Consider the following 17,260-nt stretch of genomic DNA (forward strand, 5'->3'; position numbering starts at 1 on the left):
CACATTATTCATTGTGACCTACCCAGCATGCCAAGAAAGATTGCTGTAAGAGATTAGGAAAATAGCAGCTCAGCCTTATGTGAAAAATCAGCCTGCACTCACAGAATGCCCCGGAACACCATCCGCACATGGCAGTGACAGGCAGCACGGTACAGGGTACAGCATGCTGTGGAGAGCTGACCTGGTAAAAGCATGTGAGAGACGTACTGACCACCAGTATAAGCATGAGTAGGCCCAGCATAAATAAATGCCCAGTGCAAACAGCCAACAAGTACTGCATTGTGTGAGACTCGGAGTCTGTGATATGTTTCAAGTCCTATGGTGCAAGGGCACAGCAGAATTATAACTCCTCTCCATAATGAGCTCTTTGATTGCTCCCAGCCCTCTGAGGTGCTGAGCCCTTCACTCCAGCTGACACCCAAGGACTGATGACGCACCACAGGATTTAATAAGTTCATTGTAACTTCCATACTGAAGCAACATGGCAAGGGTTCAGGCATTGCACACTGTAGGTAATTAACTTCCAGGAGGGCGACTGAATTACTTCAGCATCTCAGGAGCAGGCCTCATTAAATCCAGGCACTGTCTTGGGCTCATTAGCTTTTAAGAGAATTTTTTTTCTGCCAATTTCAATTTCTTCCTACACTGAGGCCAATGACAGTTATCGACAGCAGCACCAAGACAAAAAGCAGAAGTAGGGCCTTATTTGAGCACAATAAGCTTTGCAGTCTGCCTCCTGCCCCAAGTGCTGTGCCCCCAAATTATTATTTCTGAGGAAAGTAAAACCCCAGCGGCGAGAGGAGGAAAGCAGTCTGACCTACTGCACTCACAAAAGGGGACTTCTCTCCCAAGTAGTCCTTAATTCTCCTTTTTAACGAGCTAGTAAAGAGGATCCAGCAGGGATGTATCAGCAGCTAGACACAGAAAACAGAGTTCATCACACACAGCAAATCAGAATCCTAGTAGAAAACAGGACAAAAACGGAGCCATAACCAGAGCAGGAAGGGGGAGGCCGGCAGGGCCACAGCTCCTCCTGTCAGTGGGACACAGCAACTCGAGGCTCAGCCTTAGGAAACGCTGTGCCAGGAGTGCACACAGCAGACAGGCTTTCAAGGCGCACAAGAGATCAAACGAAAAGAAGTTTCCTGAGCTTCCTCCTGGGGCAGATGGGGGAACAGGCAGCCTCAGCAATGCATCGACACATAGGATCTAGCGAGTTACGTAAGGAGCTTACATTCAGCACGGCTGAAGGTGACTCAAGAGAAGCCCTCGCAAGGCCAGCAGCAGACATGAGCAGAGGCCACACCGCACTGGGTGCTGATAAGTGAGCCGCCAGGAGACAGGATTTCTCTTTCTGGACTCATAAAAGCTCACTTGGGCAAAGTCAGACATATCTCCACGTTCACACTCACCCGCTGTGATGCCAGGTGGCCTCTTCAGCAGTTCAGCCTGCGGAATCGGCTCCTCCCAGCAGAGGGATGGCAGGCATCAGAGGCATGCATTTGTAAACACAGGCAAAGGACCCACAGCCACTGCTTTGCTCTGAAGAGCTGACCATACTGAATCAAGTTTTGTATTTGTGACAGCAGAAAGCAAGGGCTACAGCCTTTTTCAACAGATACATTTCCAGCACAGCTGAGACCTCACTATTCTCTCTATCCTTTTTTCTTCCTCTTGAAGTTTTAGTAAAATGCTGTCCCTTAAAAACTTGGCTTCATTTCAAAGTTTGTAAAAATGAAGAAATTTGTTAGATGTAAATAAAATGGCAGGCTACTTAAAGCAAGAGACAGTGCTGTGTCTTTCATAATATAAATACAAAGTGATCACAGCTGAGGCTCCAGCTACCAATCTCACGAGATTCATAAATAACCAAGATTAAAACAAAGGTTAAAAAAGCAAACCAACCAACAAAGGAACAATAATGCTAACGGCCCACTTGGAGACAGCATATCTGTCCTGGATAAGACCACATCTACACTGCACTTTTATACCACAATTCTTACTGCAGCTAACAAAAGAAAAGCTTTAAATGCAGAATCAGTGACTTGAAAATGACAAGCTATATCCACCATTTGGAACAGTGTTCTTAGTTTTTTCGATATATTATTTGTCAGTTCCTTGCTAAAATCTCGTATCTCCCTTGCTCTTCCTTTTCACATCCCAGAAAACAGGAGCTTAAACACGTGTTTCAGACTGATCACACTGATTATTTCGTTTAGTGTCCAAGACAGAATCACTAACAGAAAGCTTCCATACAGAAAAAACAACACCTCACATGCTACTTTGAGCCTAGCTCTGGGCTGGCAAATCCTCCTCCTAACCCTGAATTGTTTCTAAGAACTGGAAGCTAATGCTCAGAGCTCACCTCACCTTTAACCACTGTGATGAGTAAGAGTCAAGGAGCTGCAGAACAAGCTGGGAAGGTTCTGGACAGTCTTGGAGAGGCAACAGACTCCTCACAAGGAGTCCCATTTTCTGCTGCTTTTGACAAGAAACCCTCTGTGCAAGCTCACCACCTAAACCAGACATCTTAACAGGCTACATTACCATATACATACCATCTATCAGGTACCATGCTAGCTGCTTATGACATATGTGAATAAAAAGATTTCAGTCATCCAAAATATTTCGTTCAATGCTTTTGTTGTTACAATGGTACATGAGTATAATCTCAACCCTTTAAAATGAACTTGTGTATGTATGTACCTTCCAATAGATATAAAACTTAAAGTCTACTTTTCATTTTAAAACTTTTGAAAAATGAAACTGCACATTAATAGATTGTTACAGCATTTACTCGTACATTAACTGAAGGAAAGCACACTTACTAATAATTACCCTCATAAATATGATCATGCAAACCTATTAATGAGCTTTTAACTAAGTTACAAGTAAGGTTAAAGGTGAACTAAGAAAGAAAGACCAAAAGTGAAATCAGGTAAGGAGCAGCAGAATTCTACTATGGAATCTAAAAGAAATCTCACTAATCCTAGAATCATGAGATTCACTAATGTACACAAACAATGTAAAGGCACAGGCATCAAACTCACCTTAAGCAGAGTCATAGCGATACCTTGTTCAGATGCGTCTGATCAAAGTTTTCACATTTCCATCTTGAACTCCTTGGTACTGTGATCTGGTTATTCAATGGTAAAGACATTTCTAAAAGGTGACTTCAGTAGAAGTCCCTTCCTGAACATTTAGTGACTCCAAAATTCTATTAAACTTGAAATGGAAATGATATTCTGGTATTTGTTACTGAAATAGCTATCACCATCTGTTATTCCTTTAGCAACTGTAGCGTGCAAAGCTGGCCAAAAAAATAAGATTAAAAAAAAAAATAGACCCATCCACCCCTTAAACATAGCTAGACAGCTGTTCATCTAACATTCAGGCTTGTGACATCTAACTACACACTTGCCAAGAGCAAAGCAATCAGAGGCAGAAAGCTTCAGCTGATGCACAGCAAAATTACAACTGCAGCACAAAGTCCAAATGTCGTGGATAGCAACATTAATATCTCTAAATCACAGGGGAAAGGGCTATGAACTCACTCCTTCCTGAAAAGCACACAGGAAAGTATTAAAATAAAATTGTCACATGAATGCTATTAAGGACTAGGGTATGCAGAAAAGAAAGCTTTCATACCAATGCAGGGAAGAACTAGTTACAATTTTAGGAAGACCTTAAGACACAATCCAAAACTAGACTGGCTAAACTAATATTAGTTTTCTAATGTCACTAGAAAATAGACATAAAGGCATTTTAATAATTGCCCCCAAATTCATTTTAGAGAATCTGATGACCTAGCTGGATTCTTCACGAAAGTAGCAGCTTAAGATCCTCTTTGGCTACCTTCCTTCTACTTAATTCAAAGTAAATCATGAGTTAGGGAGAAGTCTTATTTTTATTTAGTAAACTTCAATAAAGCCTTTATAAAAAAGACAAAAAAGGGCTTAGAATAAATTGTGCTGAAACCATCCCAATTCCAGTCATCCTTCTTAGAAACAACCCACCATTGAACAACAGCCAGGCTTTTCATCTTAACAGGCTGTAGAGAGGGGTGAAACTGGAGGCATATTATCAAAAATACACTTCAGGTGAACTGCTCCATTACACAACAGTGCATTTACTTAATATTACTAATGAAGAAATAGTCTGGCAGTACCGCAGTGCTCTACAACCAGCTTCCTTTTTGCTTCCTCCAGCTCCACATTTTGGGAAGTCCATCCCAGATGTTTCAGTATCTATGGATGAAAACAACGTGAACCAAAACAAAAGCAGCATCAAATTAAAACAAATACTTACAGCAGAAAAACTGTGTAGTATGCAATATGCATTGCAATGTCAGAAAAACAGTTTAATAAAAACTCTGCAGTACAATGCACGCTTCAAACAAATTCTATGAGAATAATAGTGCCACTGAACTGCAATTTTAAATCTGTTTTTGCAGCATGCTGACAAAAAGGATAAAAGCTTTGGTTTAAGAACTGAAAGTTTCATTATAGTAACATTTTTTTTATTGCATGATTAAAATGCATTTTTAAAAGCAAATAGTGCACACTGGCTTCACTTTAATCTCCTGAAATACGTACTTATGATGGGAAACTCTGTGGCTACAGATCCATCTACAGTATTAACTGACAAAATATAATCCCAGTACGCTTCCCCAGAGGACAGTATTTAGTTTCAAATATTGCCATCCCTGTACTCTAACACACTTGAATTGTGTACACTAGATCCATTTATTTTAAAATTTTGTCTACATTTAGTGAAATAAAAACATCGCCCTGTACAATCCACCATCAGCAGTGAGTACAACAGCAAAAATTATTATACAGTTTATACACACTAATATCTTTTCCTTTTTCCTATGAAGAAACCAGAACAAATCTAGAGTATAATTTAGAAGAACTCAAATTACAGAAGGGAAAGTCAAAATTATTATGGTCTTTTCTGAGCCCCCAGTAGTTGCTGATTCATGTTGTTCAAACAATGAGTGCAGCTGGAAGAGTGAAACATGCTCAAGTTGTATTCTTGGGTCTTCAAAAGGTTACCAAATATTTAAATTAAACATGGCTAGTTAAAGAAACATTTGAAGCAGAGCAATATAACTGGGAATTCTGTCTTACCAGTTGTGGTTGTTCTTTTAACCCAACTTATACAATGCGCGAAGTGCTAAGCAACACTACAGAAACACGTTTACATCAACACTGAAGATCTGGGGAAATGAAATTCCAACAATTTTATTTTTTTAATGAGCTGTATTTTCTAAATTTGTTTTTATTTTTCTGTTTTCATACAGTATTGAAAACAAACGCGGCACATTCACATTTTCCCAAAGAATTGTAAGGATGATCTCTACAGGGATAACGTTGAAAAGCCTGAAGCTCAATCAATTCATGTTGAAAACTCTCAAAAGGAGTAAAAGGCTTGATCTGAATGGTCTAGAACATGTATTGTAATTTAATAGAAGAGATGGTCGTCTTAATATTAATGATTTAAAAGAACTTCCCAGTTCATGCGAAGAGTACAGTCCAAGAGTAAATCAAATTTTCTGAACGCATTTTATGCTACGTAAGTGTATACTTTGCGATCCTCAGGTGTTCGTGCCAAATATTCTCTCTCAATAAGTCCTTCAATACGTTTTTTAATAACAACTGGACTTGGTAAGAATCGGGCCTTCAGCTGCTGAGTTACCTAAAACATAACATTAGAAACAATAACATAAAATTACAGGTCAAGCAAGATCATTAAGTATCTTAACTGATCAAAATAATCAGAAAGTTGTACATAGGCAGGGCTGGCTACAACCATGAAACAACAATCAATCTTCACTACTCCATCATTTTTTCCCTCCGGCTGCCTGCTCAATTTTGAGAGGAATGGTAAACCTGGAGACACTCAATTTCACAACCACAGAAGAGTGCAAGAGTGGAAAGCACATCCCATTTGCAAAGGTGTCAGAACTCAATGAGCACTCTCACTTTCTCTTCAGAGTTTGAAACTTTTGATCCTGGACCCCACAGTCAGTAACAAGACAAAAGCATAAAATAATTCATGCTAAGCACAATGGTTTTCATTGCCAATTGGTACTTAAGGAATATGATGACATTTTAATAGCAGTAAAGGGAGGAAGGAAAATCAGGTACATGTGAGTACATTCTAAACTAAAGGGTATGGATTTAGGTGTCTTTAGATATGTGGGAAAAACAGGATGGATTAATTGCAATCTGTCAAAAGCCCTCCAGAACCATGTTAGACTTATGTAATTTACATGAATTAAATGGAAAAACAAAAGCAATTTCCAAGTCCATGTTAAAACTATGTACAAATATACCTCTGCTACTAGCACATTGTGTTGCATCTTCTTTCTAGATTTCATTATCCGAACTATAGCAGCTTCTATCTCATGTTTTCTGTCATCGTCTACTTTCTGCCTTGTTTCTTTCCTTTCTGGATCAGATTCTCCTTGTTTGGCAGCAACTAAAAGGAAAAAAAAAAAAAAAAAAAAAAGAGAACAAAGTATCTTAGCAAAGTTAATTTTAATGCTGTGCAAGCTTTAGCTTTGCTATTTATTTCATTCAGAAATCAAATAATACTTTCCCAAGTTTTCATACCCTCAAACTTTTTTTTTTTTTATGAAAAGGAGCCATAAGAACATATTAACATTTTCTGGCATATTCTGATAGCAACTGACAAGGTAGCAATCTGTTATTCAATTATTGCAATGTTAAAATTTGAGCAGTACTCAGACCTGCTTACAGGCACAACCACCCCTATGCTCCCATTAAATATTTTTCTCTTTCAACTAATGAAATTTATTAATTAAAACAGACAAATGATTCAAAGCTTTCTTCATAAACTAGTTAAATACTTAAGAAGTTCCTCAGTCAGATGAAACAGTCCAATCTTCTTTATCCTCTTCATCTCAGCCGTTTCACCCTTGTATTCTGCTCTCTTTTATTCATGCTTTGTTCCTGCCCTTTTCTCACCTTTTCACCCCAGTATCATCATAAACAATCCCTCTTCCCACACTGCTCCCACTACCTGCCTCCCTCCCATACTTCACTCAAAAGCCCCAAGTATTTATTGGTTTTAAAGAGATATACGTTAAAAGTCATCTTTGTAGGAGAAACAAAACCAGAAGTATCAAATTCACTCTTAAACCGTCTTGAACTCCAAACCATATTCCCCTATCCCAGAAATCTGTGAAACAATAAAGCAGAACCACACCAAAATTCCAACAGTTGTCACAGACTCCTGTTCAATTCTGCCAGTGACGCTCTTGGGCCCTGATCAAGAGATCTGGTCCCTTCATTTGGTTGCTGCACTCTTGCTCACCAGAGAAATTCTCCACGTGGTGAGCATGCTGAGAGCACAGCACTGTGCGTGCATATGAAGACAGCCCAGCTATTGCTTCAGCAGCAGAATACAGGCAGTGTAATAACAAGTATGCAGCCCTGGATTTACACACCTACATCTCAGGACATAGCAGGCTAAACAGAAACCCAAAGCTGTATTATGCACAACAAACAGCATGTGAATTTCCAGCATTGCATGAAACGACAACTAAAATGCCAATAATGGTTTGTATTTTACATACCAAGATCCCTAAAGTCAGAAAATCTTTGATGTACTACAATTACAAAGTTATTTTGCAAAACACTTGGAAGAGCATCTACAGCAATACTACAAGTCAGAAAATATTTCCAGAGAGCTTTCTGAACTAAAGATATCAATATGACTTATATGTAACATAAACCAGCTCTTCACTGAGCTGATGAAGTTGTGTCACGCCAATCAGTTGCTCTCGTTTGTTAACTCCACTCAAATCACAGCCCAAAGACAATGCAGCTAACTGCTGTGTGGAAATAAACTCTGCTATATCATGTGATAAAGATTTTACTCCATTTCACAGCAGTACAACAACTTACACACCTGAAGCTATCTTCTTTTTTAATTTATCAGTCAGTAGCCTGATATTTTTAATTTTATTATTCAAATTCTCTTTTAACATTTCCTTTTAAGACAGAAGTACACACTTAGAAAAGCAGAAGGCTTATTAACTATCACTTCCATACTTCCATTTTTAATTCTTGTTTTGATGCAAGTAGAATCATAGATTTATCAAATCACAGAATACCTCAAGTTGGAGAAGACATATAAGGATTGAGTCCAACTCCTGGCTCCACAATCATTAACAACAAAGAAATATGACTTGTCTCCTTCTGCTCGTATGGACATCAAAATAATATTCCAAGACAAAACACTTTAAAGACAACATAACATAAAAAGCCACTTACCTGTCTGAATCTTCACTCTGTGTAGTTTAGATGTGAACTGATCATTCACTGTAAATATATGTCCATTTTCTATTTCTTTCGATTTGGGCTCTTTTGTGAGAACACGCTGTGTTGGTTTGCCACACGCAAGGGACTGTAGGGCTCTGACCAGTTCTCTTTCAGGGATATCAGTTTCTTGTTGAATTTCCTGAAGAAAAATATCCTCATCAGTTTACAGCTAGTGCAGAATTAAGTATCACATTTTGCAGACACCAGCAGTGACTGCTTAAAACATCCATCCTTCAGCCTATGAAGCAGTAATCACTAGTTAGTAAGCAAAGTATACTGGATGCAGAACGATGTCTTCATATGCTTTAGGGGAAGGCCAGCTACTGCTTCTTCAAATTTAACTCAGTCAACGAGCTCACATTTGTTAGAAGTTCATTATTAGACTTTTAGAAACTGCAAACATCTCCAGTTCACATTCCCATACAGACTCTTAAGGGACACCCAGCAGTTGAACACTGAACTACCAGACAGAAAAATACCCATCGGACATGTAATTGGTACAAGAACTGTCACTTCACCAGCTTCCCCATCACCTGATCCACGAGCAATATCCAGCTCTTCTGTTGTCCACCAAAATTTCCATGGCACACAAGTCAAACTGACGACCTCCTGACTAAAAACAACTGCAGCATCTCCCCGTGCTTAAGAGGCTAAGACTTGTACAGAACTTCAGTTCTTTGAACAGTGGTCAGAAAGCCAAACTTCAGAGTACAACCGAGTTCTATTACATGTTTATTTCTTCTGTGCACTCAAATTTTATGGTAATGATCAAAATAATCCTCCTGTGGTCATACACCACTGAAAACAGGTAATATTTTTCATATACTGGCTGCCAAAACTGTCATTAACTGCAATGCATTTCCCATTCAGCATCTCACAACCAGATCTCAGCAAAGCTCAGACAGATAACATGCCTTTATTTTGCAACTATGTACCCAATATTCCACGCGTAATGTTAACTTTATTTGATGTCAAACTGTATTTTTGCACATCATTTCAAATTACTTTGAATGAGCTAGAAATTCCAGAAGTCTACCATGACCAACTCTCGCTATTTTTGATATTTACTGCCTGTGGGTGATTGGAAAATATTAAGTATTCTTAAGAGTATTCTTAGAAGAGTACATTCAGAAATATTCACAGTATTTGAAGTGATGTGTACCCACAGTTAAATTAATTGCTGACATCAACATGTCTTTTTCACAAGCAACTCAAATTATTTCTTCATCTGTTGCTTTACTTAAAACGACTTGTTTTCCAGATTCAGCACAAAGCAGTATTAAAGAAAATAAGAAATCAAAGATGCAATCCTTCAGATGGTCACACCAAAAATTCTTACTGAAATGGATCAATCAGCATAAATTAAACCAAGCAAATGAAGATAGCACTTACAACCTGGGTAAACGTAGAGGCTATAAACCAAATCCAGCTTACACTTCACATAATGCCTCTAACATGTTCATCAGAAATTAATGTTTGGAAACCTACAACTAAAAGCTATCCTTTCATAATTAAATTGCTGTCACAAGTAAAAGTGTTCTTTGCTCTTGATGAAAACAAAACAAAGTTTTTTTTTTTTTCCATGCTGTAGCTTTACAATTGAGCCATTAACATGTGCAAAACATTTCAGAAATCATAAGCAAGCTTAAAAATCAGAAGCACACGAAGAACTGTACTGCAATATGCTCCCTCAGAAGAAGGCAAATAGTTCAAGTTGGACAAAAAAATGTAGCTATGAATATGAATGGGAATAACAGATGGTCCTTTGCTCTCCCTTCCCCTCAGTCTGTGACATACCATTTTTCTAGATGTGTTTATACAACTGATGTATGACAGAGGAAAATCACAGAATGGCCTGGGTTGAAAAGTACCACAATGATCATCCAGTTTCAACCCCCCTGCTATGTGCAGGGTTGCCAACCAGCAGACCAGGCTGCCCAGAGCCACATCCAGCCTGGCCTTGAATGCCTGCAGGGATGGGGCATCCACAGCCTCCTTGGGAAGCCTGTTCCAGTGCATCACCACTGTGTGTGTGAAAAACTTCCTCCTAATATCCAACCTTAATCTCCCCTGTCTTAATTTAAAACTAATCCCCCTTGTCCTATCACTATCCACCCTCATAAACAGCTGTTCCTCCTCCTGTTTACGTGCTCCCTTCAAGTACTGGAAGGCCACAGTGAGGTCTCCCCAGAGCCTTCTCTTCTCCAAGCTAAACAAGCCCAGTTCCCTCAACCTTTCTTCATAGGAGAGGTGCTCCAGCTCCCTAATCATCTTAGTGGCTCTACAACTTTTCCCCTCATTTCCAAAAATGCATTATTTTGAAGGAGATAACAGAGCCGTGCACAAAAGCAGTACCTATTACATAATTTCAGCTCTAAAAACATTACTAAATGAGCTCCATCTGAAACCTACAAAGGATATTATTCTAGGCATGGCCTTTGTCCAATTCTACACATGAAAACTGGTTATTATTGGGAAAAAAACCACAAGGAAATGAGAAGGAAAAAAAGTCATGTTGTTGAAATGACAAAAAGACTAAAAGGATTTTTATTCATACAAACTTCAACCTGCAATTCTTCAAAAGCAGAAATGAGCAAAAGAGAACAAAGGCATGCCAGTTTTTAAGTTCCAGTGTCACTTCTTTGTTAAAATAATCACTAGTTTTACTTCTACTACAGCAACACCTGTATTTGTTGTTTATGAAACCGAGGGATATAATAAGAACTATTTTCCCTTCATTCCCAGCATTATCATTAAAGATGTACATTTCACCCTTCAAAACACTGAGCAGCTTTGTAAACTTCAGCAAAAAAAACAAAAAACCAAAAACCAAAAACAAAAAACCAAAAAGCTGAGCATTACATGAAATTCCATTACAAGAAACTGAATTGAATAAAAATGGAACAAACTCTGAGGGTTTGCACAAACGTCATTCCTCTTAGAAGCAAGTAACATTAAGCTAGACCTACATGGCTACTTGTTCATTTGTTGATGTAAACAAATCCTTGACATACAGAAATACATTAACTTCATAAATTTTGGAATCTTGCTATGTTATGATTCTTTACATTTCTGTAGAACCTTATACGTTATTCTTGCATCATCATCATCTTATTTTTCTCTCAATCACACAGTTTAACAGCTGTTCACAATCTTACCAAGTTTCCAGTTAATCTGGAAATCTCACTGAATACAAAGAAAACAAAGAAAAAGGTAAATAGCAAAGGCTATCCAACTACAAAAGCAACTTAAAATTAATCTGTCCAGCTGTGGAGCTGCAGAAACACTTTGCTTTTACGCTTACTCAAGCACACTGCAGGCCAGCTCTCAGGCTATGTTGCAGTAAAAGCACCAACTTCATAGGAGAGAACAGCAGCATATGCCAGCACTTGGTAATAAATCGTGGTATTCAACAGTCAGTGAAGACAGACAAAATTCAATCTACTCTTAGATTTTCACGAGCTTTTCTGCTGAAAGACAACTCCCACATACTTCACCAAAGAAGCCAAACAAAGTATGCCTTCTTAATGTTTTAGTTAAAGGCTGACACAAAGAACAGCTTAAAAACTCCTAAACATGAGAAAACAAACATATACAACCTAAACACTTGCAGATAGTTCTCTATCATCCAGTCTTAGTAAAATTAACTATAATTTAGTGTACATATCACAGTCGTATTTGTCAGTACCAAGTATTGTTTATTCATATATAAATGAGGCTCTATTATTCATAAAAAAACCCAAAACAATAAATTTATAAAATAATGTAGCTATCAGCCCAATTTCAATTAGGAAAACCAAGCTGTTAAGTTCTCCTTTCTTTTTAAGTTCTCTGCTGAGGAAGTACTCAAAGCTGTAATGCTCCTGCAGTGCACTGCACAAAACTCAGGACTTTCTGAGCTCCCAAATGCTCTTTTGCAAACTATAAATAGTATTTAAGAGACTCTAATCAAACTCTGCCTTTCCTCAATCCCAACTATTTCAAATAAACATCCTCATAATAGCAGGCTAGAAGAATGCCACTCCCAAAGCATTCTCCACCACCTTTTACGAGCTTCAACATTCCCTCCAATCTCTATATTAGGAATCTCTTTGGAACTTCTTTATTGTCCTTTCTGGTTCACCAGGCCAGAGAAGGGATGCACGATTCTTTGATTAATCCTACAGCTCACTCCAGACTGTCAGTTTAAACACTTTAACTGCTTAAAAAGCAACGACACAAAAATCCCTGGGCCTATAGATTCAGTTCCTCAAAGAAAATGAGCAAGCAGAGCCACCTGCTGCATTCCAGCTTCAACCTTTCTATTGCTCTACAGCCAAGGAATAACCATACTCAACAACCCTCTTCAACTGTCCTAAAAACTTCCATTCCCAAATGACATCCTATTCTCGAACTGTTTCTATCTAGAAACAGATAAAGCAGTGGTGCTGATCTGTTCCTGCGTTTATCAGCCTGATCCATACTCCAGTGGAATGAGAAGTGTCGTATTTGTGCTCTTTAAATACTTAGTTAATAGAACAAGAAAGCCTAAAAAAGTTATCTGAAAGACAGGTAAGAAAAAAACAACAATTCATACCTCAAAGGTGTATTTTTCTCTGTTGTTGAAGAGCATTAATATCGTCATCTGGAAAGTGGACACTTGCAATATGTGCTTCCGTGTATTTGAGCCAGTTACTTGGGCACCTCCCACGCCAACCTCTGAGCCATCTTCCTATTGTAAAAATAACAAAACTACTATCAGTTCATTCCTCACTCCAAAATATTTTCTCAGTAAGATGGAAGTTATGTGATGAAAGTTATCTTGGAGCTCAGTCTATAGATGTGATGGAATGGCATATGCCGGCTGGCATAACCAGAATTTCTCTCCAGTAGGTGATCTTAAAATCACAGTAGATTTTTTTTCTACATTGGAGGCACTTTGGTATGTTGCATGGTCCAGCCACTGCTCACAGCCAGCCCATACGGAACAGGACACTCGAGACTCCATCCAGTCAAATACTGAGCATTTCCAAAAACAAACCCCAGAGCCTCTATGGGCACCCGCTTCACCACCTGAGTAGCTTTCAGATTTTTCTTGTGTATATAAATACTAAGTATTATACACATTTGAAAACATGTCTACATTGCTAGCACTCTGCATATGAAAAGCAAAGTAGACTTGGCTTAAAAGTATGTTTTCACACTAACAAAAATTAGTCTAAAGATAAATTTTATTTTACTTTTGACTATTTCAGTCAAAAAACCCACAGAACACTAAATTTCCTTCAAGATCCAAATTACTACTTTTTTGTGAGGAACTAAAAAAGGGATGATTTGTGACACATTAAAATCAGATTTAGAAGAAGAAAACGTTTTCAAACATTTACAAAGGAAAAATATAAAAGGGATGAAAGGCACTCTTTGCTAATATTATCAACGGGCAAGCTTATTTTATAAAATTATGAAGTTAATACAACCGTGCATTTGCTTAGGCTTTATTCTAAATGTTAAAATGCAACAGTCTCATAACCTTCATACTTTACCTTTTTAACTGGCCCATAGAAAGTGGCATTGAGATCTGCAGAACCCATGTGATGCTGGAGCGTCAGCTGTCGTCCACTGTGTTTGGCTAAATAAAATCTGTAATATAAATGAATCGAAAACTTACATACAACACGTAAATTATGTATTAAGTGGAAACTGCTTAGTAGAAGTTTAGTAATTATGTGCACTTTCCATTGCAATTAAGGAAATTTCTAACTCCTCCTCCTTTTTCAAAGCATTGCATTAGAATTCATATTAAGAACTCCCAAAGCTTCAAGTCTAAAAATGCAAATACTGCATTCTCAATTTTTGCATCAACTGAAAAAGAGTGGTAGGATGACATGCCTTTTGTTTTAATGGCAAAACGTATCTGTAAGTTAAGTTTAGAAAGTTTGCTCTTAAAACCTCTACCTCAAAGTCTGCTTTAATACATACCTTCTAAATATTTCAAAAGCATGTCGGGGAGCTGGAGGGATGTTGCACTTTGGTGTGGCTGACTGGGTAGGCCAGTAACCTGTTGTGAGGACCCGCACTGTAAGATCAACACCACCTAATGAGACCTACAATTGGAAGAAAACATTCACTGTTTTAAAAGAAGATCATGCTTCACTGTTTTTTTCTATCATGTAGAAAGTATAGAACTTGCACAATTATAGAAAAGATAGAATATACATCTATAAACATTGTTTTACCAACACTGAACAAATGAACTCATCACCATCAGACTGTTAGATGATATACCAGAAACCTCCACGGCATTCCCCTGGGGCATTTAAGAGCATACAGACTTTTATTAAAGTGCTAACCAAGAATGAAATACCTGTGATCACAAATGGAATTCATAATATATAGAACAGTTCTTTCTAAAGGGCTTTCCCCTTTTGACTACATACAGTAAAGCCAGGTTGCTAAAGACACAAATTTCTAAGTAACTGTTTGTAAGTTTAACCTCTGGAAGCAAATAAAAATACCAAATTATCTGATGTTATTAACAGCAAACTCCTCCTACTATTTGCCTCCATGCTGTTACGTGAACAGTTACTTTCACACACAGCACATATGTACTTTCTCTGAAAACAGCCATTACCAATAAATACTCAGCACTGCTTAGAAAACATTGTACAGGTTAAGCATGGATCCACAAAATGCTTCTATTAGTAGGAGATAAACTTCTAGCTTATCGTGTGGCATTATCCTTACTGGTATCTCAACTCACTTTATTAAACTTAAAGCTGAACATTTTCAGCTCTGGTAGGTGTTAGCTAGTACCTTCAAAGAACACAAATTATGGACAAGAAAAACAAAGTATAACATACCCAAATGGTTATAAATTGTTAAATACAAATAGAGCACACTATATTTTAGACTGTCAAGAAATATCCCATGATTTCAGAAACTTTCAGTACTAAATAACAGAGCAGCATTCGCTTGTACTATAGTAAATTTTGTACTGTATGTGTGTCAAATGCTTTTATGCATTACCAAGCTTGTGCCTAGGAAACTTCTGAAAAAACTAGATTAATGCAAGCTACTCAGAGAGAAATATCCTCTCAAAATGAATTTAGTTAAGGCTAAAGCACGACAGTTTGGAAAAGCATGCAAAGACCATTATGGAGCTTGTTCTGTAGTCACCGTTACTGCCTTGCTTCCAATTCTGTATTATCAATGCTATAAGGCTCACAAGATAATTAAAATTGCCATTTAGATGCAGAAAACTAATCTATAAATTACCTACAGAGAAGCTTCAAACAATTTTCACTCTAGACAGAGTATAGGGAAAGGCGATCAACATAGACAGGAAGATAAAGAAAGTATCTTTATCAGGAACTGAAATCATTCTAGTTAAAGTGGCAACCTTTCCCTGAGGTTTTTGGTCTCAGATTAGAACACAGTATAAATTTAGAATGTCGCATATCATACATTATACACAGCAGACCCAGAAAAGTTCTGTAAGCCCTTCACTTTCCATCTCTTCATTGTAAAAATGGTATGAACAAATGCAAAGTGCCTTAAAGTGATCTAGTCTTTAAAAAAAAACCTCTTAACAATATAAGGTTTTGGAATTGTAGCTGTAGAATTATGAGTAATGTTATCCTAGGCTTTCCCTTGTGCTTAGCTTTCCCCTTAATGATATCAAACCAATCACTATTTAAATAGACCTTGTCACTACCCATATCTTGGGATACAGGAACTAGCAGGAGACTTTGCAGGTCAGATTATTTAGAGTCGAGTAGATTTCTGATTCATCTAGGTGGCACTGCACATATTTGAGGTATATAAATTGTTTAAAAAGGAGTAGAATTGACTATTTCCTACAGAATGCAAAAACACCTGGATGTTATCAGCAATACTTAAAAACAAAGAAAACAATAGATTTATTTAATCTCAAATAATACGAACACCAACAGAAACATCTTTGCTTCCATCATAAACAAATATTCCAAAAGTGTCATTAAAAGGCAATGAGGCTGAACAAAAGGCAGCCCTTGGGCAAACTGCTGGTCCTTTGCCAAGAATAAGACAGTCTCACATGACACCTAGCAGAACAGCTGTTGACAGTTGAACTTTACCTTATTAGCTGTACATAGTTAAGATGGAAATACAGATATCATACATTAACTTCAAGTAAAACTGTCGGGTTGTCTTTAACATAAACGAATCCTCACAAAAAAAAAAAAAGTGGGAGTGCTCTAAAAATTTTTCTTGACATTTGTATTTTAACCATTCTGGAAGGAAAACACCATTCGATTCTAAAGAACAAAAGCTGCAGTAAAGATGCCCGCCAACAGACACCTGTATCTGCCCACGTGTGCCTCCACAACCTCTGCTGAAACCGCCCCGCTGCGGTCAGGCACCAACGAGCCCGCACGCGCCCCCAGCCAGCAGGCGGGAAGGCGGCCGCAGCGCGCCCCCTGGCGGCCAAGAGGAAAGAGGCCGGCGGAGGAAGGACCGCGCAGCAACGGAGGCGCAATGGAGCTGGAACGGGATACTACGCAGCGAAATTGGTACTGTTTGGGCTGTAAATCAGCCTTTGAAATGACTTTTCTATTTCGGGAAATACTAACAGAGTTTACGAGATGAGAAACAGTATAAGAAATTTAATTTGAGGATGCTAACCAAATCCTTCTCACATGAGAACGCTAACAAGAAAACCCACGCGCCTGGATAAAGGTTTGTGCTTTGCGCTGAAGTAAAAGGAGAAGCACACAGGAGCTGTGCTCTTACCCCAGTCGACTGCAGATGTTGCCTGAACTCATCCATCGTCGTGTTTGAGATGCTCATGTCCCTGAACATTCCTTCCAGTTTAGATGTGAACTGACATCCACATTCAGTCTGAAACACACAACATCACTCACTGTGCCAGGGCCATGAAAGAGATCTGA

At 38.2% G+C, this 17,260-nt stretch overlaps 1 protein-coding gene across 1 annotated transcript in view; it reads right to left on the reverse strand.

The window, feature by feature from the left end:
• Positions 1 to 4,726: 4,726 nt before the first annotated feature.
• CUL3 (cullin 3) overlaps positions 4,727 to 17,260 on the reverse strand; it is a 50,573-nt gene continuing 38,039 nt past the window's right edge. The window contains exons 10-16 of the mRNA XM_085233055.1: positions 17,103 to 17,210; positions 14,313 to 14,437; positions 13,877 to 13,973; positions 12,931 to 13,065; positions 8,307 to 8,493; positions 6,341 to 6,486; positions 4,727 to 5,700 (exon numbers count right to left, since the gene is read on the reverse strand). Coding sequence (XP_085089181.1) covers positions 5,569 to 5,700; positions 6,341 to 6,486; positions 8,307 to 8,493; positions 12,931 to 13,065; positions 13,877 to 13,973; positions 14,313 to 14,437; positions 17,103 to 17,210 — 930 coding nt within the window. The 3' untranslated portion in view covers positions 4,727 to 5,568. The remainder of the gene's footprint in view (positions 5,701 to 6,340; positions 6,487 to 8,306; positions 8,494 to 12,930; positions 13,066 to 13,876; positions 13,974 to 14,312; positions 14,438 to 17,102; positions 17,211 to 17,260) is intronic.

Source organism: Meleagris gallopavo, chromosome 11 (assembly GCF_905368555.1).
Source record: "Meleagris gallopavo chromosome 11, MGAL_WU_HG_1.1, whole genome shotgun sequence".
NCBI lineage: Eukaryota > Metazoa > Chordata > Aves > Galliformes > Phasianidae > Meleagris > Meleagris gallopavo.